This window comes from Natator depressus, chromosome 5 (genome assembly GCF_965152275.1).
Source record: "Natator depressus isolate rNatDep1 chromosome 5, rNatDep2.hap1, whole genome shotgun sequence".
NCBI classification, from domain to species: domain Eukaryota; kingdom Metazoa; phylum Chordata; order Testudines; family Cheloniidae; genus Natator; species Natator depressus.
In genome coordinates, this window is record NC_134238.1 from 70,274,555 (window position 1) to 70,299,273 (window position 24,719).

The 24,719-nt window shown below is 39.5% G+C and overlaps 1 protein-coding gene across 7 annotated transcripts in view; it reads left to right on the forward strand.

Moving 5' to 3' along the window:
• Positions 1-24,719, forward strand: part of APC (APC regulator of Wnt signaling pathway) — a 194,472-nt gene that overhangs the window by 65,088 nt on the left and 104,665 nt on the right. For all 7 annotated transcript variants that reach the window (XM_074952956.1, XM_074952957.1, XM_074952955.1 and 4 more), the window contains 2 exons: positions 16,053-16,137; positions 16,657-16,858. In XM_074952956.1, the coding sequence (XP_074809057.1) occupies positions 16,053-16,137; positions 16,657-16,858 (287 nt within the window). The remainder of the gene's footprint in view (positions 1-16,052; positions 16,138-16,656; positions 16,859-24,719) is intronic.

The window sequence follows — 24,719 nt, forward strand, 5'->3', positions numbered from 1 at the left end:
CGAGCCAGCTATGCACGGTGGGGTCTGGGGAGGGAGTGCCACCTATACCCCCTGACTCACCTCAGCAGGGCACCCAGCCTGTCAGGGTTGTGGAGCGTGGGCGCAACCAAAAATTGTAACTCAGAGGTGGGGGGCTCAGCTCAAAAAGTTTGAAAACAGCTCAGGATGCAGGGTATCTGGGGGCTGTGTACGGGCAGGAGGATAGCTGAGGGTGCAGAGAGGGGGGGTATCTGGGGGCTGTGTGCGGGCAGGAGGATAGCTCAGGGTGCAGGGAGGGGGGTATCGGGGGTCTGTGTGCAGGCAGGAGGATAGCTCAGGGTGCAGGGAGGGGGGTAGCTAGGGACTGTGAGCTGGGAGGGCTTCCCTTTGGTCCCTGTTCCCTGAGGGCTCTGCCAGCCACAGAACCAGGTCCCCCCGCCCAGGCAAATTTTACTGGCTGTGTGAGCAAAGGGGCTTGGAGTTGAGGAGCAGCTTCAACCCCCTGCAGCAGCAGGAGACAAGGGAACACTGCAGCTGCCTGCTTCATGGCACCAGACAGAGCAGCAGTTGTCCTGCACTGCGGCTCTGACCTGGCCAGGGGGCGGGGAGAGGAGGAGGTGGAGGGGGCGGGTGGAGCTGCCCCGGGTCTGCCCTGCTCTTGTACTGTAGTTTCAGGGGCAGGTGGGACAACACCCCTGTGTCTCCCCCACTCACCCCCCAACTCTGCCCATGGGCTCAGGGCTTCTGCCCTGTGGGGATCATTGGGTCTCTGGAATTCAGCCCTGCTGCTCCTGGCTTCAGCTCTCCAAGGGGTCTCAGGAGTCGGTTCTTCAGCCCCACGGCTCCTGGCTTCAGCCCTGTGGGAAGTGCTGGGGCTTAGGCTCTGGGTTTTAGCTGCGGGGCCCTGTGGCTAAGGAGCCGGTCATCCTGTTCTCTAGTGTGATTTGGTAGTGTGTAGCAGACACCAACTAGTACCACATCTTGTGCTTTATCTTGTGTTAGAACACGGATCATAAACATTCAAGATCATTTATTTCCAAATTGTCAGTGACTTGGAAACAGGTGATGCCATTTTTGTAGAGTGCCACTTTCCCTCCCCTTTTGCCTTTACATCCTTCCTTCTTAAATAGATTGTAACCAGCAATTTTAAAATTTCTAATCATGTGAATTTTCTAACCAGATTTCAGTAATACCAACTAAGTTGAATTTATGCTCATAAATGAGGAATTGGAATTGCTCTCGTTTATTAGTTAGGCTCCCATCATTGGTGTCTAAGCAATTAAATAAAATCTTCTCTTCCCATCACTTGATGCATTCATGGTGCTCAAAGAGTTGTAATTCGGACGCTTCATGCCTCCATTCTTTTCTATAGGCTGGGTTCTTTGTCCAGACTACATCTCCCTTGATGAACTGCAGTTCTCTCTTCACCCCCCCCCCCCCCCCCCCCCGGTTAGGACATATGGGAATCATGTGACTGTGGCACATCATGAGATGTAGCCCAGCCAGGAAGTCCTGTGCACAGGGAAGAATGAGGGCACGAGGCAACCAAACTACAGCTCCCATGAAGCACTATGGCACCTTTAAGTAGATGTTCAATGTTTAAACTGACTCAAGATTAAGTATTTTAATTTAGGAATGTTGAAACATTTTGTTTTAGTAGAAAGTGTTGAAGCAAAATATTTTGACTTTTCTGAATAGACTTTTTTGCAAACTTTCATTCTGTAAAACTGTTAATATTTTGACTTGCTGTCCCAATTTGGAATAAAAACAGATGTTTAAACTTTGGAACCTCCCAGGTGATGGAAATTCCAGTTTTTGCTCAGTTGTGGTCTATAGAATGTTACATTATAAGAAGAATCTCAGAGTATTGAGAAAATGATAGAAATCTTATGCTTTAAATGGCAATTCATACTTTTGTATTTGTTTCAAGTGGCAGTTTTAAATACTAATTTTTGAACCTTTTTTTGCTTGTTCAAGATAAGTAAGAAATGCTTTCCATTGTTTGTAAACATTAAAAAAAAAAAAAAAAAATGATGTGCATGGCAGAATTTAATCCAGACTCTGACCTTAATACTGGATGTTGGACTCTGCTTAATATAATGCAACATTGATTTTTTTCCATTGCCTTTACAAGTCAATATTCAAATTAATAAAGCACAATCAGAGCAGAGCAGAGCCTGGCCCTTGTGCAGATTAATTTGGATAGAAGCAGAAACAAACTGAAAGGGAAAGGGAAAAGGTAGGAAGATTAATAAATAAAAAAAGTGGAAGAAACATGGGATAGGGCTAAGGTTTTTGAAAAGGGAATTTAGTGAGCTGGAGTAAACTAGGGTGGATAAAAATCAATGATTTTTAAAATAAAAAAAAATCTGATTTTTTTTATTTAAATTGGATTTTGAGGGGAAAAAACTATCTAAAGATAGATACATGAGCTCAAAGATATCTCATCATGGAATAGGGATTATAAATTCTATAGTATGAGACAATATATTCATGTAATATTTAAGAAAAGATTTGTAAATGAGTTCCAATAGTTCATGAATGAGGGACCCAATCTTATGGAGTTCCAGAGACTTCTGTATAGATTATTTAGGTTCATCTTTCTATCTACCCAGTGGGGCTCAGTCTAGAAGATACCATCAGAGATGCTTAGTTTTGCAGTTCTCAAACTGTGCATTTGTGTCTCCAGAGATAACATGCTTATTAACAGCAAAAATGTTTTTAAGTTAATATATATACACATGGAGGTGAGAAATAGTTAACTAAAATAATTCTGTCTCTGTCTGTCTGTTCTAATACAGCATGGCAAGAAAATCCTCCAAATATTAATGATTAACCTGTTGAACTGGAGATAGTTCACCTCCCAATGACTTCATAAATATCTGCTTCAGTTACCTTTGGTAAATGAAATAACCAAACAATCATTCATTTTCTGATGTAGCTGTAAAAGTAATCTGAAAAGTTTTCAACATAAATCACTTTAAAAATGTATAGTGTGTACCTTCTAAAAATGAAACTTACATTGATCTCTGAGTTGTGAAGAATATGTATTAAGGTTAGAACAACCAACAAGAATGCACTTTTTATGTAGAAATTCATGATTAAATCGAGTCTTCCTGACTAGTGATTTAAATCATGATTTAAATCAAATCCACCCTGAAGTAAACACAAAATTTAATCTATAAAGGGTGGAGAAAATGACTATTTACATTGTAATATTGTATTAATATCCTTTGAATCTAAATGTAGAAACAGTGATCAGTTAGCTATTTGTAAAACATACTCTGAATTGCTTCATCTTTTTAATTTAAAAAAACGAACAGCAAGACTAGGAATCCATAATCCAAACTTAGAAATATGATTATAAATATATAAAATGCTTCACAAACTACTGTGTGGAAATAAGTAAAAGTATTTTATCAAACCACTGAGTGTGAACTGTTCACAAATTAATATTGCATGCATCAACTGAAAAGTGAATAAATTATAAGTCTCTTGATAAAGCACTTGGTTGGAGGATGAATATGAGCTCATGACATAAAGATGGCCTATATTAGGTACTATAATAACCAATATGTGCCAAAAAGAGAGCTGGAGTAGGGGAGAGCAGAAATAAGTAGTAATTGATCATTATAGATTCAAAGTAATGAAAATTGTCTATTTGCATAGTGCAGATACTAGTTAGAGGGGTTATTCAGTTGTATAGATATACACATTACGTTAACATTGGGTTGGGAAATAGATATAAAATGAAATTCTCATCAAACAGTACAATTGTGAAGTGACATTTTACTTATCTTTGGAACGGAATTCGACTTTGACAAAAAACATATTCAGTGTAGTAATTGCAGTAGTTGTTCTTCACTCCCCCAAAATGGGGAACTAAAGCTCAGGAAAAGTAGCTGGCAGCAGTATAAGCCAGTGATCCTTCCGTTACTTTTTCTGCAGTCTTTCTGGGGGCCATTGATCTGGCACTATCAAATAGGCAATAAATGAACAGTGACACCTGATAACTGTATAAGTTGATAGAAATCCTAGAGTTTACTGCTTTTCTTTAATATGCATAAAGGATATAGCAAAGTTTCTTTAAATTGTCCACATAATCTTCCTCAATTAATACAGCTGCAATGTCTGATCTTGTCTACAAGACAACAGGGTGGTTTGTTTTAGAGAGTGAATGAATTCTCTTTGTGAAAATGATCAGGTTAGCTATTTAAAAAACAAACACACACACACCTCAAAACAGTATGTTCACTATCCTGAAATTGCTTTAAAATATTACCACACATTGTCATGTATTTTACAAGTTCCTCAAGGATCGGTTTTGGGACCAATCTTATTTAATCTTTTTATTACTGATCTCGGCACAAAAAGTGGGAGTGTGCTAATAAAGTTTGCGGATGATACAAAGCTGGGAGGTATTGCCAATTTAGAGAAGGACCGGGATATCATACAGGAGGATCTGGATGACCTTGTAAACTGGAGTAATAGTAATAGGATGAAATTTAATAGTGAGAAGTGAAGGTTATGCATTTAGGGATTAATAACAAGAATTTTAATTATAAGCTGGGGACGCATCAATTAGAAGTAACAGAGGAAGAGAAGGACCTTGGAGTATTGGTTGATCGTAGGATACTATGAGCCGCCAAAGTGATATGGCTGTGAAAAAAGCTAATGCGGTCTTCAGATGCATCAGGAGAGGTATTTCTAGTAGGGATAAGGAGGTTTTAGTACCGTTATTTAGTACTTTAGGCTTTAGTACCAAGGCACTGGTGAGACCTCACCTGGAATACTGTGTGCAGTTCTGGTCTCCCATGTTTAAGAAGGACGAATTCAAACTGGAACAGGTATAGAGAAGGGCTACTAGGATGATCCGAGGAATGGAAAACTTGCCTTATGAAAGGAGAGTCAAGGAGCTTGGCTTGTTTAGCCTAACTAAAAGAAGGTTGAGGGGAGATATGATTGCTCTCTATAAATATATCAGAGGGATAAATACTGGAGAGGGAGAGGAATTATTTAAGCTCAGTACCAATATGGACACAAGAACAAACGGATATAAACTGGTCATTGGGAAGTTTAGACTTGAAATTAGACAAAGGTTTCTAACCATCAGAGGAGTGAAGTTTTGGAATAGCCTTCCAAGGGAAGCCGTGGGGGCAAAAGATCTATCTGGCTTTAAGATTAAACTCGATAAGTTTATGGAGGAGATGATATGATGGGATAACATGATTTTGGTAATTAATTGATCTTTAACTATTCATGGTAAATAGGCCCAATGGCCTGTGATGGGATCTTAGATGGGGTGGGATCTGAGTTACCCAGGAAAGAATTTTTTGTAGTATCTGGCTGGTGAATCTTGCCCATATGCTCAGGGTTTAGCTGATCGCCATATTTGGGGTCGGGAAGGAATTTTCTTCCAGGGCAGATTGGAAGAAGCCCTGGAAGTTTTTCGCCTTCCTCTGTAGCATGGGGCACGGGTCACTTGCTGGAGGATTCTCTGCTCCTTGAAGTCTTTAAACCACGATTTGAGGACTTCAATAGCTCAGACATAGGTGAGGTTTTTCACAGGAGTGGGTGGGTGAGATTCTGTGGCCTGCGTTGTGCAGGAGGTCGGACTAAATGATCATAATGGTCCCTTCTGACCTTAGTATCTATGAATCTATATAATATGCATGCACAGGCAACCTTAATTCTGGCATTTCCTAACTTCTGAGTGCTTGACTTTGCAACCTTAGTGTTCTTTTAACGTATTTTTTGTTGTTGTGTAACCTTGTGCTTATTGTTTATGATATAGTCTTTAATTATATGTTCACATACTGTTTTTTCCACAGGACTCTCCCACCTCCTTCAGTGCACAGGATGAACTAGAGTCTAAGCACACAACTCTTTTAGACTATTAAAAGTGTTTGCTACTAAAACTACATATTGTGCCTTTCCTCCCTATGTATCCCCACAGTAATCTAGCATATAGTGATTCCTGCTGGAATTAACCCATATTTTCAAATATTTATAAATTTTTCAGACACAAAAAACAACTTTAGTCTGGAATTTCCCTAAATCCGGGATCATGTCTAGACTGGGGGGGGAGTGTTCTTTTGAAAATGTTAGCTACATGACCTTAGAACTATCCCCTCCCACCGCCTTCAGCAGGGGAGAACCTTGGCTGAACAGCAGGGAATGGGAGAATCCCAAAGTCTGTGTGTTGCAGGATGGAGGTTGCCCTTCCCATTCCTTCGGTCCTCCACTTCGTCTTTGGCTGGGTAGAGGGGTGTGGTATGGAGCCATCTGATTTTGCTGTTGTGTGCCCTCCTTTTATTTAAATTAGGCCTGACATTTCAAAAGCCTCTTACTCTCTGGTTGGCTGCCCTGTCTATTCTCCTCTTAGTTGTAGATTAGGAGCCATGTTGCTTATGAAGCTGCAGGTCTGACCAATAGCCTGTTTTAGGGATTGGGAAGGAATTTTTCCCATTATGGCCAAATTGGCATGAGGCCTCTTGAAGTCACAGTTAGGTTGAAAGCAATATAAATCAAAAGTTCATATAATGCTGGTAAGACTACTGACTCATTACAACTTGCAGCTGGTGTCTAGTGTGGATAAAGGACAAAAGGGGCAGCTCCTAGGTAAATTAGACATGGGATTTTGCTGCTGAACTTGGTGCTCATAGTGGGGGAGGGACCTGAAATATTTGCAAATTAACACCTCCCCACCATCCTTGTGGCCTCTGTCACTCCATCCCCCCCATTATTCATGAGATTGTGGCGAGCTTCCTCAACAGGACTGAGGCTGCAGGATAGGCTGGGGAGGGTTTACCCTGAGTATTGTTTGTGGTTAAAACCCTGTAACCTGTACTGGAACCAATTAAATGCCTCGTGAGAGCAGGGAATGGGCATTGTAGTGCTCCTCCCAAATGTATAATGAATAAAATTGTGGCCTGCAGATTAAACCCACCCCATGTGTCTGTCTTTCATTTGCCTGCATGTCTTTGTTAATCTCTTAGCATCTAGTGTAGACAGAATGTAACATGTTTTTAAAGGCTACATTAAATACTAAGTGGTGTCTAAAATTGTATTGACTAACATTTTTTTAAAAATACCTTTTTTCCCTACTCTTGACAAGGTCTCAAAGAGTTTTTAGCCAAATGTAGTTAATCATGTTATTTGTTTATTTCCTGTCACTAAAACATGGAAGGAAGGTTGGAAGCAATTCTGGATTTAAGATATTTTTTCTTTTTAAGCCATGGAATGAACAGCTTTGTTTTAAAATATCAGCACATAAACAGTAACACTTAGTTGGCCTTTATATTTCATCAGACATAGATGCTTTCCCTAGTTAGAAAATAAACTTTAGAAATGCCAGTTATTGAAAATGGAGCATACAAGAGTCATTTTCATAACTTTACTTATATTCCTATTTTCATTGATAATTCTTTGTGCTCCCCAAACATTCAGTGATCATAACCATTTTGATTTTAAACTCTATTTGTAGTTTTGACTTATGTAAATATTGTTGAAACTTTTGACACTTTAAATTGGAGAGTAACTTTACACAAGAGAGTAGTCCCTTTGAACATAAGTAAAGTTACTTACCAGTATGTCCTTTCAGGATTGGGTGCTAAATTCTGAATCGTCAAGTGCCTGCTGTTCTAATGCACCAATTTTTTTTTATTTTCAGAGATGTGCTTGTTTACATTTAATTTTAAAAATTTCCGTTACAAACTTGTAAGCAATTGATCATTTAAAGAGTGTTTTAAAAGAATGATCAACACTGGTCCAGCAAAATTTCCAACTCCTTAGGCTGTTTGCAAGTGCTAAAAAGCTAGACGGCTGTGGAGTCAATATTTGTGGCCTCCTAAAGAGAAAGATTGGGTTTGTTTTTAAAATGTAAAAAGACAAAAACGCCCCCTCAACTTTTTCCTCTTAACTTAAAAAAAAAAAAAAAAAAAAAAGAGTTGAATTCACCTACAGTAATTCAACGTTACATCTGAAAATGTAAAGTCAACCTTCACACAGCAGTCTTAAACCTTTGAAGGCCATAGACAAAGTAAATGTGTCCTCTTAATCACAACATTGGGAAGTAAGATTTCTAAGGGCTAATTCTGTTCCTTGTACATTTGCATTATGAAATTTTTTTTCTTTGATCATTTAGAATTGGGTGGTTGATCATGTGGAGCCACAGAAGTGGGACATACTTTATAGAGGTAATAGTAATAGAAAAGATTTTCAAAAATTGGTGCCTGTTTGACTCGTAAGCCCATATTTAGGTTACTAAATAAGTGGCCTGATTTTCAAAAGTGTTCAGCACCTAGCGTCTGAGTTCATTGGGAGCTTCATTTGGTCTCTGAATTTACTTCAGCAAATGTTGTTATATAAAGTATTTCTGCAGTGACTGAAGTCCTAATCTTGGAGACATTTATGTCTTTATGCATGCAGACATTTATGCCTTTGAGTAAGGCTAAGTGGGAGAATGATTTCTGTGAGGTTCTCTTCAAGAAGTTTTGCTTGCACTATTCTGTCAGGGGGCTGACTGTCTCACTTGCCCCCACCCCTGGCAGAATGAGCCTCTGGGGTCACCAAAATGCCCTGGAGATTCACCAAGGCCTTCCATCTGGAGGCCCTGTGTTTCTTTCACTGTCTGTGGACCCACAATATCTTTCTGCTTCCAGGAACATCAGGATTGAGGGTTCTCCATGGAAACGGTAGTACATGCCCTGGTTGTATTATTTTTTCCTGAGTAATTGATTCAGGGTTGGTGTGGGGGATAATATATGCCATTCTGCCCAATGTGGGGCTGCCCACCTCCCTTCCCAGGCCAGTCTCCTCCACTGGATCTTAGTCATGCAGCTCACTTTCAAAGATCCCATCCATCCTTTCCATGCAGAAGGGAAGAGGGAACCGTAATCAGGCCGTGATGTAGGGGAGAGAAGGCAATTTTTAATCTGAATATGCTATTTACATATAAGGGATAAAATCTGATAGTGGTCAACCAAAAAGTATTGAGCTTGAAACACAGATAAACTTAGAAGACAAAAATATCAGCTTATATGCATTTTTATTAAGACTAGTTTTATTATACTAGTCAGTGGAAAAGAAATCAAATCAAATACAGTCTAAGAATTATTCCTCTTGTGTGATTATACAACTAATGTAATTTGACAAATTGGGATGGGTTTTTCCATAATTATATACACTGAATAATGTTCAAACTTTGAGTACCTTGAAAATATATTCTTTTATGCTGAATTTTGCCAGCTGTATTTCAGTTTCAGATATCACTGAATATGTGCATTTAAACAAGTGGGAAGGGATGCCTTTTCTGTGACTGAGTTTTTTGTCTTTACAGAGTCCTTAGTGATTTTCTGTTACTGCATTTCCAGAAGCATTGGCTTTTGGAAATAGTTCTAAAGGTTGCATGCAGAAACCCAATTGATTGGATAGTCAAATAAAAACACTTATTTTTGTGAGAAGAGTATTAGGCAAGATCGAGCTGGTGATGTTTATAGTCACTGACATGACTGTGGACATGCTATTCTCGCTCAGCACAAAATAGGATATTTAAACTGATCTGACATTGGACTTAAACTAAAAACTGAACAGAATTCAATATGTAGCTACAGATAATGACAGCTTTGGAGCACAGTGACATCAGATGAATACAGCTACTAGTTTTCTTACTGAAAACATCACCGTCCAAAGAATCTGATAAGTTAATAGCCTTTGTTATGTGAACTGAAGTTATATTTTCCTAAAGTGAAAAGTTGAGCTATCATAGTGTTTCAACAGGCAATAATATGCTATTGACTATTACTATAATTAGTACTACTAACCAGGTTTCAAGTTCAGATTTTTATGGAGGTCAGGTAAGATATCCTTTAAAGTTATAGTAATATTGGAGGAACTTTCAGTGATGGGTACCCTTGGGAAGCGGGGTTGTAAGGCACCTTGCTACCATCTGCCTTGAGTGTGAGGAAGCCTTGTCTGTGCCTGCTGTGGGTCAGGAATCAGTTTCCCAACTCTGCCAGCATTTGGCAAAATGAACACCGCCTTTCAGGCTTCTGCAGGCCCTGTTCTCCCTTTAGAGGTTAATGATAGGGACACTCCAACTCCTGAGCACAGTGTGTCCCCCTGTTCCACTGGACTCACTCCGAATTCACGGATCTGCTATCCTAAAAGGAATAGTATACATCGGCTTACCAGTTTCACCTCAGGATCACCACTCTGCTCTACACACAGCACTTAGATATATGTATAGTAAAAACAAGAAGTTTATTTAACAAAGAACAGAGATTTAAGAAGAAGTAAGTAGAATTCATGGAAATATATGATTACAAATAAAATAAAATCATAGCATGCTTTCTAGAGCCTAAACAAGCTATTCTCCTGTCTCAAAAAGGTTGGGTCACTTGAAATTTCTCTCCCAGAATCAGCCAGACAGACCAGCTGTAATCTTCTGTTCGTAAGACAAGTCAGCTGGCAGCTTGTCTCCTGAGTGAAGGATAGCTGGTTGTATCTCTGCACCCTCAATATAGTTCCAGTGATCCATTGTCTTCACTTGTTTAAAAAAAAAAAAATTACCCCTGCTGCTTGTTTTTTCCTGTCTAGAATCTCCCTTGAAGACTTTGCAATCGCTTGATTAGCATTTTGCTCAGACTGTAAATATATGTTCATTGAGAAGTATACAATACTCAACCTCCATATAGCCAGGCAGGTAGATAAGTGTCTCCTGTCTGGAAGAAACTTACCACCTTCTGGTGACCAGCTCCAAGTCAATAACATTAAGAACATAATTTTAAGGGGGTGTGCGCACACACGCACACACACATATGCACACACACACGTACACACAACTCCTTATGTATTATCCATCTATACATTTCACAATGATTAAGTACCAATATGACACAGGCTTTCAGTAGAGACCTTACATTACATTCTTTGATTAACTAGTATGTAGAAACCAGACCCTGTAACCCTTATTTATACCTGTGCCCTCTGCCAGTTGACACCAAGTGGTCCCTTGGTCACACCTCCACAAATGCATAACAAATTGTTCAGGTTTTTTTTCCCATTATTTCAATATTTTTTAAATGCTGCTCAGTACATTTGACTATAGACCTATTTGAGTTTGTTTTTATATTTACATTTTACAGCCCTGCTTCTATTTTTTTAAAAACCTGTGTTAATGGGAGAGATGCACAAAACTGGAGATGAATATGAAAGATCCATCCACCTTTGTATGCAGTTACCAAACATTAGGAAACTTTCAGCATTTTTGGTTTAAAAATATAAACACAAGTAAACATTGGTCCTTTTTTGCTGACAGGAGTGCGAGATGCAAAAATTCTGTGTGCTTTTTTGATTTAGGTTGCAGTTCTAAATCTTGTCATTCTAAATTATGTAGAATATGTACTAGTTTTAATCTTGTGTTGTACAGTTTGAGAGAAATGCCTGTTTGCAATCTCTTAATCTGATAACAGAAAAAGTTGCTTTTACATATAAACATTTAAACCTATTCTGATTACAAACATGGTAAGAAACATATATGTGGTGTGATGTAGTGTGAAAATGAAAGTCATTCAGTCAAGGCCAGGTACATTGGAATATTTGGAACATCAGATATGAAGACCATGTTACTAAATATGCAAAATCAGGCTCTAAATTCTTTTTGACTAGGTACCCAGAGCTGTCAGTCAAAATCACCAACCCAGACAGCTGACTGTGTCTTTTAAAGCCATTTCATAACTGGATTTTTTCCTGATGTTGACAAGTGTCTGCACCTCCCTTGCATCTCAAAGGAAAGCTCACTTGAATTTAATGACTGACCCTCTTAAAAATAAGAGCTTACATTTAAATGGCCCAGCAAGTTCAATATATCTTGTTTTTTGCAAATTAACCCAACTTGATGCCAAGATTGGGATATCTGTGGCAGCTGTTTACATCTACCTCAAATTTTATTTCAGGAGAAGTATTGGTTTATTTTGCTACAGTCTGAATAAATTTAAAGTTTCAGATAAATGAAAGTATGCAACAAACAGAAGTTCATTAAAGTTAAAGAAACAAAACATGTAAAGAACAGTGACAGTTCTGTCATAATAAACCCAGACCCAACAGACTACCAGAAGCTGGGACTGAATGATAGGGGATGGATCACTTGATAAATTGCCCTGTTCTGTTGATTGCCTCTGAAGTATCTGCACCAGGACTATCTGAAGGCAGGTTACTGGGCTAGATAGACCATTGGGCCTACCCGGTGTGAATGTATTTGTGTTTTTAATGAGCTGGGGCCAGGGCTCTGTGCATGTCCCCTTCCCCCGTTGACTCCCATTTCCCCTCCCCCATCATTATTTTGCTTTCTGTCTGGGAGATAAATCATTCAGAGTGACAACATATTAAATTCTATTGGGAGGCTGAACAGGGATATAGTTATACAGAAAGGCATAAATTGGTGCCATCGACCAGTTTGATCTATAGACAATTCCACAGGTGCTTGAAGCTGTGACTGTGCTAATCAAATGGCAGGGGCTCTATTTGTTCCCCATGTTCCTCCCCCTTTTGGTTTTCTGATTTTCCCCTCTCCCTCCTCCCCCCCCCTCCCGAAAATCGATAGGATTCTAGATATTGATGCCTAGAGCATTCCTTGAAATTTTGGAAATGATCAGTTGTGATGTTCAAAAGTTAATGCGTTGCATACAGACAGATAAACACAGAAATGCTGTTGAATTTGAGTGTAAGGCCATCACAAGTTCAACCAACAAGTTTACTATTAACTGATGTTTCATAGCTCTCTACCTTCCATTGCTATCTTTAAATGATTCCTTTGCCTATATCAGTACAAACTTCCCCATGCTTGGCCGTTTTGACAGTGAGGCCTTGTCTGCACTTGGGCATGGCTGCATCGCTTTCCCTGAGTGTTGTGCCTGTGCCTACCCAAGTACCAGTGTAGATGCAGCTAGAATGGAAGAATGCTTCTGTTGACCTACCCACCAATGCTGAGGGAGGCAGATTACCTACAGTGATGCGGGGGGGGGGAGGGGGGCGACCCCTTCCATCATTGTAGGAAGCATCTACATGATGGTACTTCAGCAGTATAGTTGTGCTGCTGTAGCACCTGTAGCATAGACATAGCATCAGAACAGGTCCACTTCATACAGATGGACTCAGATCTGCTGGAGCCTTCGTACTTAGGATGCCACCCTCCAGGAGACCCAAAATAAGGAAAATAGTGTTAAATTAAGTAAATACAAAATTTGCAATGATTTAACTTTTACTGTTTGAAAAACAGTGTAGTTAAGTTGGTGTAAAACCCTTTGTAGATACTCTTTATTTTGGTTTGGGTGATTTTGTTTTACTTAAATCAGTAAAGAAGTGAAGTTTAGACTTGAAATTAGATGACGGTTTCTAACCATCAGAGGAGTGAAGTTTTGGAATAGCCTTCCAAGGGAAGCAGTGGGGGCAAAAGACCTATCTGGCTTTAAGATTACACTCGATAAGTTTATGGAGGAGATGGTATGATGGGATAACGTGATTTTGGCAATTAATTGATCTTTAAATATTCATGGTAAATAGGCCCAATGGCCTGTGATGGGATCTTAGATGGGGTGGGATCTGAGTTACTACAGAAAATTCTTTCCTGGGTATCTGGCTGGTGAATCTTGCCCATGTGCTCAGGGTTTAGCTGATCGCCATATTTGGGGTCGGGAAGGAATTTTCCTTCAGGGCAGATTGGAAGAAGCCCTGGAGGTTTTTCGCCTTCCTCTGTAGCATGGGGCACGGGTCACTTGCTGGAGGAGTCTCTGCTCCTTGAAGTCTTTAAACCACGATTTGAGGACTTCAATAGCTCAGACATAAGTGAGAGGTTTTTCGCAGGAGCGGGTGGGTGAGATTCTGTGGCCTGCGTTGTGCAGGAGGTCGGACTAGATGATCATAATGGTTCCTTCTGACCTTAATATCTATGAATCTATGACTTAAGCTAAATCCATGTAAGAGTGAGTTATATTGAAGTAGGAATGCGTGCACTCACACTTGCACAGGTTTAAAAACACACTTTTCTAGTTAAAATGGTGCAATACATATCTAACAAAAACAACATCACCACAATTGTACCTCAGTTGTTTTGAGTAAAGATATAATTTCAAAACCCAACACTAGTTCTGCAGAAGTCAGTAGGAGTACAGCAGAAGAAAAGCTTGCAGATTGGGTCCTGGACTTGTGTAAAAAAAAAAAAAAAAAAAATTAATTTGCATCAACCACCATGTAAAATATTTTATACCATCTGTGACAACTCTTAAATTTGGCAGGATAGAAAATTGCTACCTGACCTTTAATCTAATGGGAAAAAAAGATAAAATGTAGTTTAACAAATTATTTGACTAGGCTAGAGAAATAAGAGAATATATGAATGAGCAATTCCCTTTGACAACATCACACCAACCCATTTTTAGTGTTGTTTTAATAAATTCTCTATCTTGTTCTCCAGGAGTTTAAAAAATTTATAACTCATTTCAAAGACTTTCTCCCCACCTCTAGCCCTCAGCAGCATGGGAATCAAGGGGGTCAGGTTATTGTGTCTGAACTATATAGTTCCATTGGCTGAAACACTGGCCTGTAATTGAACAGTGTGCCACAACTACTTGTGCAGCCCAGAGACTGCAGAGTGGCTGTGTAGTTGCTCCATGCTCCGACCCCTAGTTGGTGCAGGGAAAATTATATCACCCTACCCTGTGGAAGTGTCTCCTCAAAACCCTTATACTTGAAATTTGCATTGGGGACAATAATTGGAGCCTGAATAGGACTTTAAGGTTGCACCCCTATCATAATATAGAACATCTTAGCTTCTAAGGGAATCCATTCTTTCTCTCTTCCTCCCTACCTCTTAGTGGAGTACAATGTATCTGGTATCTCTGCTGAACGTGTTCCAGGAATTGTTTGCATTGAGGAAGAGTGGCTCAGCAGACATTTCCTTAAAATACAAAGGACAGCAACTGGACGAAGATACTTGTAATTGTTTGTCTAGAATTCTTTAGGTTTGTAACAGTAAACAAAAAGATGCACAATTCTTGATGTAGGAGCAGTTATCCATCTATAATAGCTAAGGGGTACCTCTCTAATTATTTGGACATGGTCTCTCTCTGTGACTCCTGTTTCTTTTAAAAGCAGTTTCTAAAGCATGAGACAAGATGAATAATATTTTATTCCTGTTGAGGGGGAGGGGTTTGCCTGTGGCAATGCTTTTCAATTTATTTTTGTTATTGATGGAGTCTCCATTGTAATAGCAAAAGCTTTCAGACCTAACTCACATTTGATTGTCCACCTGAATTTAGGGCATTGAGCATTTGGAGCCTGGAGGTAATCAGTGTTTTTACAGTGAATCTTTTCTGCATCGTGTTTTTTTTTCTTGCTCAGTTATATAATTTGATCAAACATTGCTTTTATAGTATAGAGTGGAAAGAGATGTTTGCTTCAAATCCTAGGCTGTACATGTATGAGTCTTAAATCTTTTTCTCATAGGCCAGGTAGTAGCAGCTGTAATATGTTATGACCCTTAACACTTAGTTACTACAGTGGTAAGTCTTTATGGAGAAACTTTGGCAACTCAGCACCTACGCTTCTACTAAAGTCATTGGGAGTTAAAGATGCTCAGTTCCTCTGAAAATTAAGCTACTTTTATTTTGGTGCCTAAATAATAGATTTGCAAGACTAATTTTAGGCACACAAGTTTGAAAACATTGGCCTTCATTTCTGTGCACCTTGATTTCGCCACGTGTAACATAAAGAGGACGCCTAACTCCTTGAAATACTGAGATGAATTGTGCTGTAAAAGGTGATGTGCTATTTTAAGGGAATGAACTCCTGAATGCAATCATATTTGGAAGAATGTTGAAATCAAGTCAAATAACATTTTAATGACAGTGGATTACTGTTCAGATGAAATGTTGCAGTGGGCTTGTGCCAATATTGCATTAGTAGTTATAGTGAAATCTGATATTTGGAGAGGAAGAGATACATTTGTTCTGTGTTTCAATTGTTGTGATATGAATTTTTTTTTTAGTTGTGCTCCGCTCTTTTTTTTTTTACAGGAGGTGCTGAAACAGCTACAGGGAAGCATTGAAGATGAGGCAATGGCTTCTTCTGGACAGATTGATTTGTTGGAGCGACTTAAAGGTAAATTTGGAAAGATTTTTAAATAGGGTTACTTGCTTGCCAATCGTAGTTGCTGAGGTGTAATACTTTCAAGGATCCCAAATCCCCCTGACTTTCAATGAAACTTAAGACTCCTAAGTGCCTAAGTCACTTTTAAAAATAGGACTAAAGACCCTAAATCACTTAGGTGCTTTTTGAAATGTTTATCCTAAGTCTCCATGCAAAATACTATTGATACACAAGCTACATTTTATTGAACTTCCATAAAACTGCACTTGATTTGTATTGCCCAAATAGGGGTTTATTACCTTTTTGTTTAGATTAATAACATGATCCTCCAACTGTACTATCAAGGTTGGTTGGTTTACACAATATTTTCCTTTGGGATCTGTAGAAAAAACTGTTTGTTTCCACCAACCTGAAGACAAAAAAAGTTTACATGACACACACAAAATATAAAATTAAGGTGTAAACAATTTTTTAGGTTTGCTGCTATTAAGCTTCTGCTCTACAAAGCTTTGTTCTTTATTTTTCATTCAGAACTGAACTTGGATAGCGGTAACTTTCCTGGAGTGAAGCTAAGGCCAAAGATGTCCTTGCGTTCATATGGAAGCAGGGAAGGGTCCGTGTCAAGCCGTTCAGGAGAATGCAGCCCTGTTCCCATGGGATCATTTCCAAGAAGAGGGTTGATGAACGGAAGCAGAGAGAGCACTGGTTATTTAGAAGAACTAGAGAAAGAAAGGTAACTTTTTAATTGGTGTTCATTGTGCATCAACTTCTTTTAATTTTAAAAATATAAACTTGGTGATATCTTTAAAATAAAATGAAAAATATCCCCCCACACAAATATTATTCAGCCATCACTTGTATTTATTTTGGGCAACAGCATACTCTGAATTAGATGAACACTTAAACCTGTTGTAGATTCCAGGTTCCATTAAATACAGAAGAAAGTGCAATTAAAACATGTACTGTTACTTCAAGTGTTTGTCCATGTGTGTTCCACTGTTGCACCCCAAGCCCTTGATTTTGGATTCTTTTGGCCAGCAGTGTCTGAGAGTTAGTGTCAGCATGTATTTGATACTTAGTGTTTCCTTTTGATTTAAAAAAAAAAAAAGGGGGGGGGGGGCAGAAAAAAGCTTTTTTCTCTGAAGGACTTCATCTGGTACTGTCCAGCCCTTATGATAGAACAGAGGTTTCCAGGATTTAAGATGTGTCCTTCTTGTGAGGCAGTAATGCCCCTTAATGATGGACATTCAGTGATGGACATCCATCATAATGGATATTATGCCTCAAGCAATTAAGGGCACATTGTAGAGAGATGTGCCATCTGCAAGTTGTTCTCGAACAGAACACAAAAAATGAGAAGTTTACCTGAAGCTGTTTTTAATGAACATGACTATGCACCACTCCTCATCTCCTGGAGTGTCTGGAACTAAAATCCTTGAGCAGACCTCTACCAAAAGTCTTCCATTGTTTCTCAGGGTATCGCTACACAGCAAAGAAAAACCCATAGGCCAGCTAAATTGGGCTCGCGGGGCTCAGACTGTGGCTCCAACTGTGTTTCGTTGCTGTGTAGACTTTTGGGCTTGGGCTGGAACCCAATATAGAGTTCTGCCATTTGATGTATCAACAGCAGCCAGGATATTTACCAAATGCATTGCAGTAGTGGCAACCTACTTGAGGAAATGAAGTGTCCAGGTTTACTCATACCTAGATGACTGGCTCATTCGGGGAAAGTCTCTATCACTCAGGCTCAATGTAACATACAACATACAACTTTTTGCCTTGCTAGGCCTCAGAGTCAACATAAAGAAATCAGTGTTAATTCCAACACAGAGGATAGAATTTATTGGAACAGTTCTGGCATCCCCTACAATAAGGGCCTATTTGCCTCAAGAAAAGATTTCAAGCCATAGAAGATCTAGACAATTGCCTACAGTATCATTATCAGATATTGATGCGAACTTGTCTCAAATATCTGGTGTCCATGGCCTCCTGCACATATGTAACATACCATTCCAGATTTCCCCTCCAGTGCATGAAAAGGTCATTGAAGTCAGTGTATCAGCCCAACAAACGTCTAGAGATGAAGGTGCAGTTTCCTCCAAAAGTTCTGTCACCATTAAAGTGGTGGAAGAAGCCTCTGCAAGTATCTTTCACCATAGCCATCCAAGATGCTAATCATAGATGTCTCCAGTCTAGGATGGGGAGCCCACCTAGACAATCTTCAGACTTAAGGCCTTTGGATTCTCAGGAAGCCTGGTTACACAGAAACATTTTAGAACTAAGGGCCATTTTTTCCTAATGATTCTCAGAGACTAAGTCATTCAAATTGCAACACACAACACCACAGTGATGCTTTATATCAGCAAGCAGCAGGGAGAAAAATCTGCTCCTCTGTGTCAAGAGACTGTACACATTTGGAATTGGTGCATGTGGCATGAGATTACCCCAAAAGCACTTCACTTACCATGTTTGCAGAATGTTATAGTGGACTACTCCAGCAGGGAGTTTTCAAGCAGCCACTAATGGTCAGTGAAGGAGACAATCATATTCACAAAGTGGGGTTGATCCTTTGTGACAAAGGAGAATAAAAAATGTTACAAATTCTGCTCCAGATACGGCCAGGACCAGGGATCTCTGTCAGAAGTGATTAGAGTCCCCTGGACTCCAAATCTAATGTATACATATCCTCTGATTCCACTAATCTCAAGAGTCATCTGGGGACTAAACCAAGAAGATCATGCTGGCACCAGCCTGGCCAAGGCAGTTCTGGTTCTCAGACCTGATGAATCTCTGTTTGTCCTCCAGTCCAATTACCTCTTCAGCCAGATATAATATCAAAAAGGAAGGGGTAGATGGTCCCTTCAGATCATCCATGCACCTCATACCATGAAGCCTGGCAGGGTAACATTGGTAGAGAGAGAAGCTACTGGGTGGAGGTACAGAATATCCTTATCCACAGTAGAAAGGACTTTTCAAAGGTTGGTTTATTCAGTCAATCCCACCAACGTCCGTTATCTCTGAAACTCACATACCTGATATACTGGAATATCTCCTGTCCTTAAGGAATTCAAGACTGTCTGTCTATAAATTCCCTTAATGTTCACCTAGCAACCATTTCAGCTTGACATGCTCCCATTCAGGGCCATTGAACATTCTCATGTCCCACAGTAGCTAGATTCTTGAAGGGCCTTATGCAGGTGCCTCTCCTTTCATGGGATTTCGACCTAGTGCTGATGGGTCCATCCTTTCAGCCCCATGCTATGTTTCCTCTTCCACTTCTCCATCAAAATAGCCTCTTAGTGGCTATAACATTGGCCAGAAAGGCAGTAGAGTGATGGGACCTCCGTATATGATGCCTCATAGGGACAGGAGGACCTTGTTGCCTTCCCCAAAGTTTTTGCCAGAGCTAGTCTTTGACTTCCATTTCAACCAAGTAATATACGTGCCTGTATTTTTCCCAAGCCACATTCCAACAAAGGCAAAAATAAAGTTTACACTTCAGTCAAGGTTCCTTCCTCACTCTGAACTCTAGGGTACAGATGTGGGGATCTGCATGAAAAACCCCCTAAGCTTATTTTTACTAGCTTAGGTTAAAACTTCCCCAAGGTACAAGCTATTTTACCTTTTGCCCTTGGACTTTATTGCTGCCACCACCAAGTGTCTAACAAATATATAACAGGGAAAGAGCCCGCTTGGAAACCTCTTTCCCCCCCCAAATCCTCCCAAACCCTACACCCCATTTCCTGGGGAAGGCTTGAGAAAAATCCCCACAATTTGCATCGATGAACACAGACCCAAACCCTTGGATCTTAAGAACAATGAAAAAGCAATCAGGTTCTTAGAAGAAGAATTTTAATTGAAGAAAAAGTAAAAGAATCACCTCTGTAAAATCAGGATGGTAAATTCCTTACAGGGTAATCAGATTCAAAACATAGAGAATCCCTCTAGGCAAAACCTTAAGTTACAAAAAGACACAAAAACAGGAATATACATTCCATTCAGCACAGCTTATTTTATCAGCCATTTAAACAAAACGGAATCTAACGCATATCTAGCTAGATTACTTACTAAGTTCTAAGACTCCATTCCTTTTCTGTTCCCAGCAAAAGCATCACACAGACAGAGAGAACCTTTGTTTCTCTCTCTCCCCCCCCCCCCCCCCAGCTTTGAAAGTATCTTGTCTCCTCATTGGTCATTTTGGTCAGGTGCCAGCGAGGTTATCCTAGCTTCTTAACCCTTTACAGGTGAAAGGGTTTTTCCTCTGGCCAGGAGGGATTTAAAGGTGTTTACCCTTCCCTTTATATTTATGACAACTTCTATCTAGATAGAACTAAGCCATTTAGGACATTCCCTAGGTTATTTGTTGTTCATGCAGGTATGGGTGAGTATGCAAGGTCAGAGTGTATCAACACAAACTATTGAACTGATTTTCTGCTTGTATTAAATTAGACTATCAAATAGATAACTGACATCCACCCTCAAGGACGACAGCCCACTCACCCCACTGTGGTTAAGCAGCTTCTGCAGCTTCTTTGAAAAGTGTTCCAATAGTAGAAATATGTAGGACAATGTCAAGGTTCCTTCCTCACTCTGAACTCTAGGGTATAGATGTGGGGACCTGCATGAAAACCTCCTAAGCTTACTTTTACCAGCTTAGGTTAAGACTTCCCCGAGCTACAAACTATTTTACCCTTTGCCCTTGGACTTCCACTGCCACCACCAAACGTTTATTTGGGTTTATTTATTAGGAAAGCGTTGTTTGGAAACATCTTTCCCCCCCCCCCCAAATCCTCCCAACCCTTGCACCCCACTTCCTGGGGAAGGTTTGGTAAAAATCCTCACCAATTTGCATAGGTGACCACAGACCCAAACCCTTGGATCTTAAGAACAATGAAAAAGCATTCAGTTTCTTAAAAGAAGGATTTTAATAGAAGCAAAAAGTAAAAAAGAATCACCTCTGTAAAATCAGGATGGTAAATACTTTACAGGGTAATTAGATGCAAAACATAGAGAATCCCTCTAGGCAAAACCTTAAGTTACAAAAAGAGACACAGACAGGAATATCCGTTCTATTCAGCACAGCTTAATTTCTCAGCCATTTAAAGAAATCATAATCTAACTCATATCTAGCTAGATTACTTACTAAGTTCTAAGACTCCATTCCTGTTCTGTCCCCGGCAAAAGCATCACACAGACAGAAGCCTTTGTTTTTTCTTCCCCCCAGCTTTTGAAAGTATCTTGTCTCCTCATTGGTCATTTTGGTCAGGTGCCAGCGAGGTTATCCTAGCTTCTCAACCCTTTACAGGTGAGAGGATTTTTCCTCTGGCCAGGAGGGATTTTAAAGGGGTTTACCCTTCCCTTTATATTTATGACAGGCAGCAACTTGGAATTATACGCATATGCTTACACTACATTACTTCATAATAGAAACATCAAGATCCAATGCTCATTTTGGCAGAGCCATCTTACAATCGTTGTTCAAATAGATTCCTAGTGCCTATGTCCTGTGGTCTAGGTTGCTGCTTATGAATGACCAAAAGTGGAATGAATATATATATATAGATAAGCACTCAAAAAGGAAAAAACTTATTCACCTTACAGTAACTGTAGTTCAAGATGTGTCATCCAGATGTGTTCCATACCCCACCCCCCTTCTCTGCTGCTATGGAGTCTGAGAACACCTAGATTCTGCATTGGTGAAGGGACTGAGGGATGATCGGGGTTGCCTTGCCATTACTCCCTTGGGTTAGAGGCACGATGACCCTTAGGGCTTGTTTTCACTACCAGGGTAAATCGACCTAAGTTACGCTACTCCAGCAACATGAATAACATAGCTGAAGTCAATGTAGCTTAGGTCGACTTACCGTAGCGTCCTCACTGTGCTATGTCGTTGGGAGATGCTCTCCGATTTACTTTACTCTCCTCAGAGAGCTGGAGTACCTCGGTTGACCAGAGAGCGCTCTGCCTTCAATTTAGCAGGTCTTCGCTAGATCCGCTAAATAAGCAGCATTGATCTTCCCGTAGTGAAGACCAGCCCTTAGAGTACAGGTGCAGCCGCCAATGGATGCTGCTGGCCTGAAGAATCCAAACTCAAGTGCCTGGGATACATGCACAAGAACAGTGTGCTATATAAAGAGAACACATCTTGAAGAACCACAGTTACTGTAATGTAACTAATCTAAAAGTATTTTAACTTTATTTTCCTATGTTTTGTGTTTTAAATTTGTTTGACATGTTTGCATGCTAACTTTCTATTCTTAAATATAGAAATATTTATCAGATATGTATTTTATTTAATTTTAAAAAACCCAAAGCTTTCTGAAAGTTCAATGAATCTTTGACATACATTAAAAGTTTAAAACAATTTAAACAAGAAAAACAAGTAGAACAGTTTTCTAAAACCAAAAAGAGAAAAAAGTTCCCACTTCAGTGACCTATTATAGCCATGAAGTTCATCCCAATATGCCCATCATAGCCCTCAACTCCCTGCCAGATTCACACATTTTTACTAAGTAGAAATAAAATGGATGAAAAATCAAATTTCAAGTAAGTTACACTGCTATAGCTGTAAAATGTTTTAATGTGTGCTTTCACATGCTTAGAATTCATGTTGTATTACATGTTCTCTGTTTTGTCCAAAGCTCATTTCAGAGTGAAACAGTATCCCTTCAGTGGCACATGTCCAACTGTTAAGTAAGGGTCGATCCTTGTTTGTTTTTTCTAGTTTAGTGAGTTTAGTACCCTGGCCTTTATCACCCCTGTAACACATCAGCAGAGAACTGGACTGGACAACTTGTCTGGGACTGACGAGATGCTGGTAAATTGTCTAATAAAGTATTCTTATTCCTTCTGTTTTGTCTTCCAGTGGGCGTGTGTGTTTTCTGTGACCTTTTCTCACCCTTTTTCTGTGTCTGACCACTACTTACCTCTTTACTAGGCATTTCTAATGGCTACCAGTAATGCTTGCTTGTCCTAGGGGATTTTAATGCAAGTTCATTTGTTCCAAAGGTACAAAGTTTGTGTTCAGTCTAAGTATTAGATATGCTACAGTATTTCTGAGGTTAAACAAACTTAATGTCAGTTTTCTTACATACTAGACTGAAACTTTCTGACAGTATTTTCAGTAGAAACTAATAGTATATCCCAGCTTTTGCTAGTTTAAGCATCACTGCCTAATACATTTAAGTTGCTTTTCCAAGCTACTTTGCTTCAAAGATTTTTCATGTTCATAGATGTTTTATGCATTAGCTACTTAGAAGAGACACATGGTTTGCTTTTGGCATTGAGCAGAAGTTACTGTACTTGGTGAAAAATCAGTCATTTTTATAGGAAATTATTTTTAGGATTTTGGATTTGTTTTAATGTTCATTTTCTCATTTTATGGCCTAAGAATATAACTGAGAATATTTATTATATGTGCAGTTATATAATATAAACTGTGTAGTTGATGTTTTGTTTCTGTCCTTTCTTGTAACAGAGGGATATTATTGATTCCCAAAAACAAGGCAGTGCCTATCCTCCACACTAGCTCTGGGTGCTGCAAGAAAGAACCCACATGGACATGCCTTGGGAACTGCTAACTTGTCAGAAAAGAAGCTTATGTGGCTATTACCTATGCTATTCCATTGGGGTTAGCATATAACAGAATAAATTAGCAACATTTTATATTGAGAAAAATTTTATGGATGTAAAGGTCCAAGATATGCTTTCATCTGCACTGCTGCAACACCACTGAATTTGCCCACGTGTAACTGAGAACAGAGTATGGCCCAATGTGTTGTGTGTATAGATATGACAAATCTTCAGTTACAAAAATTGGATGAACATTTGTGTTTTTGGTATTTTTCCTTTGATCTGTAACAATTCTTCCACCTTAAACTCTCAAGTTAAAAGGAGCTTTGCTTCTGGATAAGTGGGTAAAGTGCCCTCCTAAGTGTCTGATACAAATTTCAGTCCATGAATCAGCTAATCAGATGCATCTCTGCATGGAATTGATACTGCAGTCTCAGTTTCTGACAGACAGGTTGCACATCATACAAACTATAATCATACATGGAACTAATTGACACCCTGCTAGCAGTTTCAGCAGACAGTCCTAAGATTGAATAAGCATGGATACTAACTCATTGTTAAAAGAAAAGGAGAACTTGTGGCACCTTAGAGACTAACCAATTTATTTGAGCATAAGCTTTCCTGAGCTACAGCTCACTTCATCGGATGCATACTGTGGAAAGTGTAGAAGATCTTATTATATACACACAAAGCATGAAAAAATACCTCCTCCCACCCCACTCTCCTGCTGGTAACAGCTTATCTAAAGTGACCACTCTCCTTACAATGTGTATGATAATCAAGGTGGGCCATTTCCAACACAAATCCAGGTTTTCTCACCCCCCTCCCCCCCACACACACACAAACTCACTCTCCTGCTGGTAATAGCTTATCCAAAGTGACCACTCTCCTTACATTGTGTATGATAATCAAGGTGGGCTATTTCCAGCAGAAATCCACGGTTTAACAAGAATGTCGGGGGGGGGGTAGGAAAAAACAAGGGGAAATAGGTTACCTTGCATAATGACTAAGCCACTCCCAGT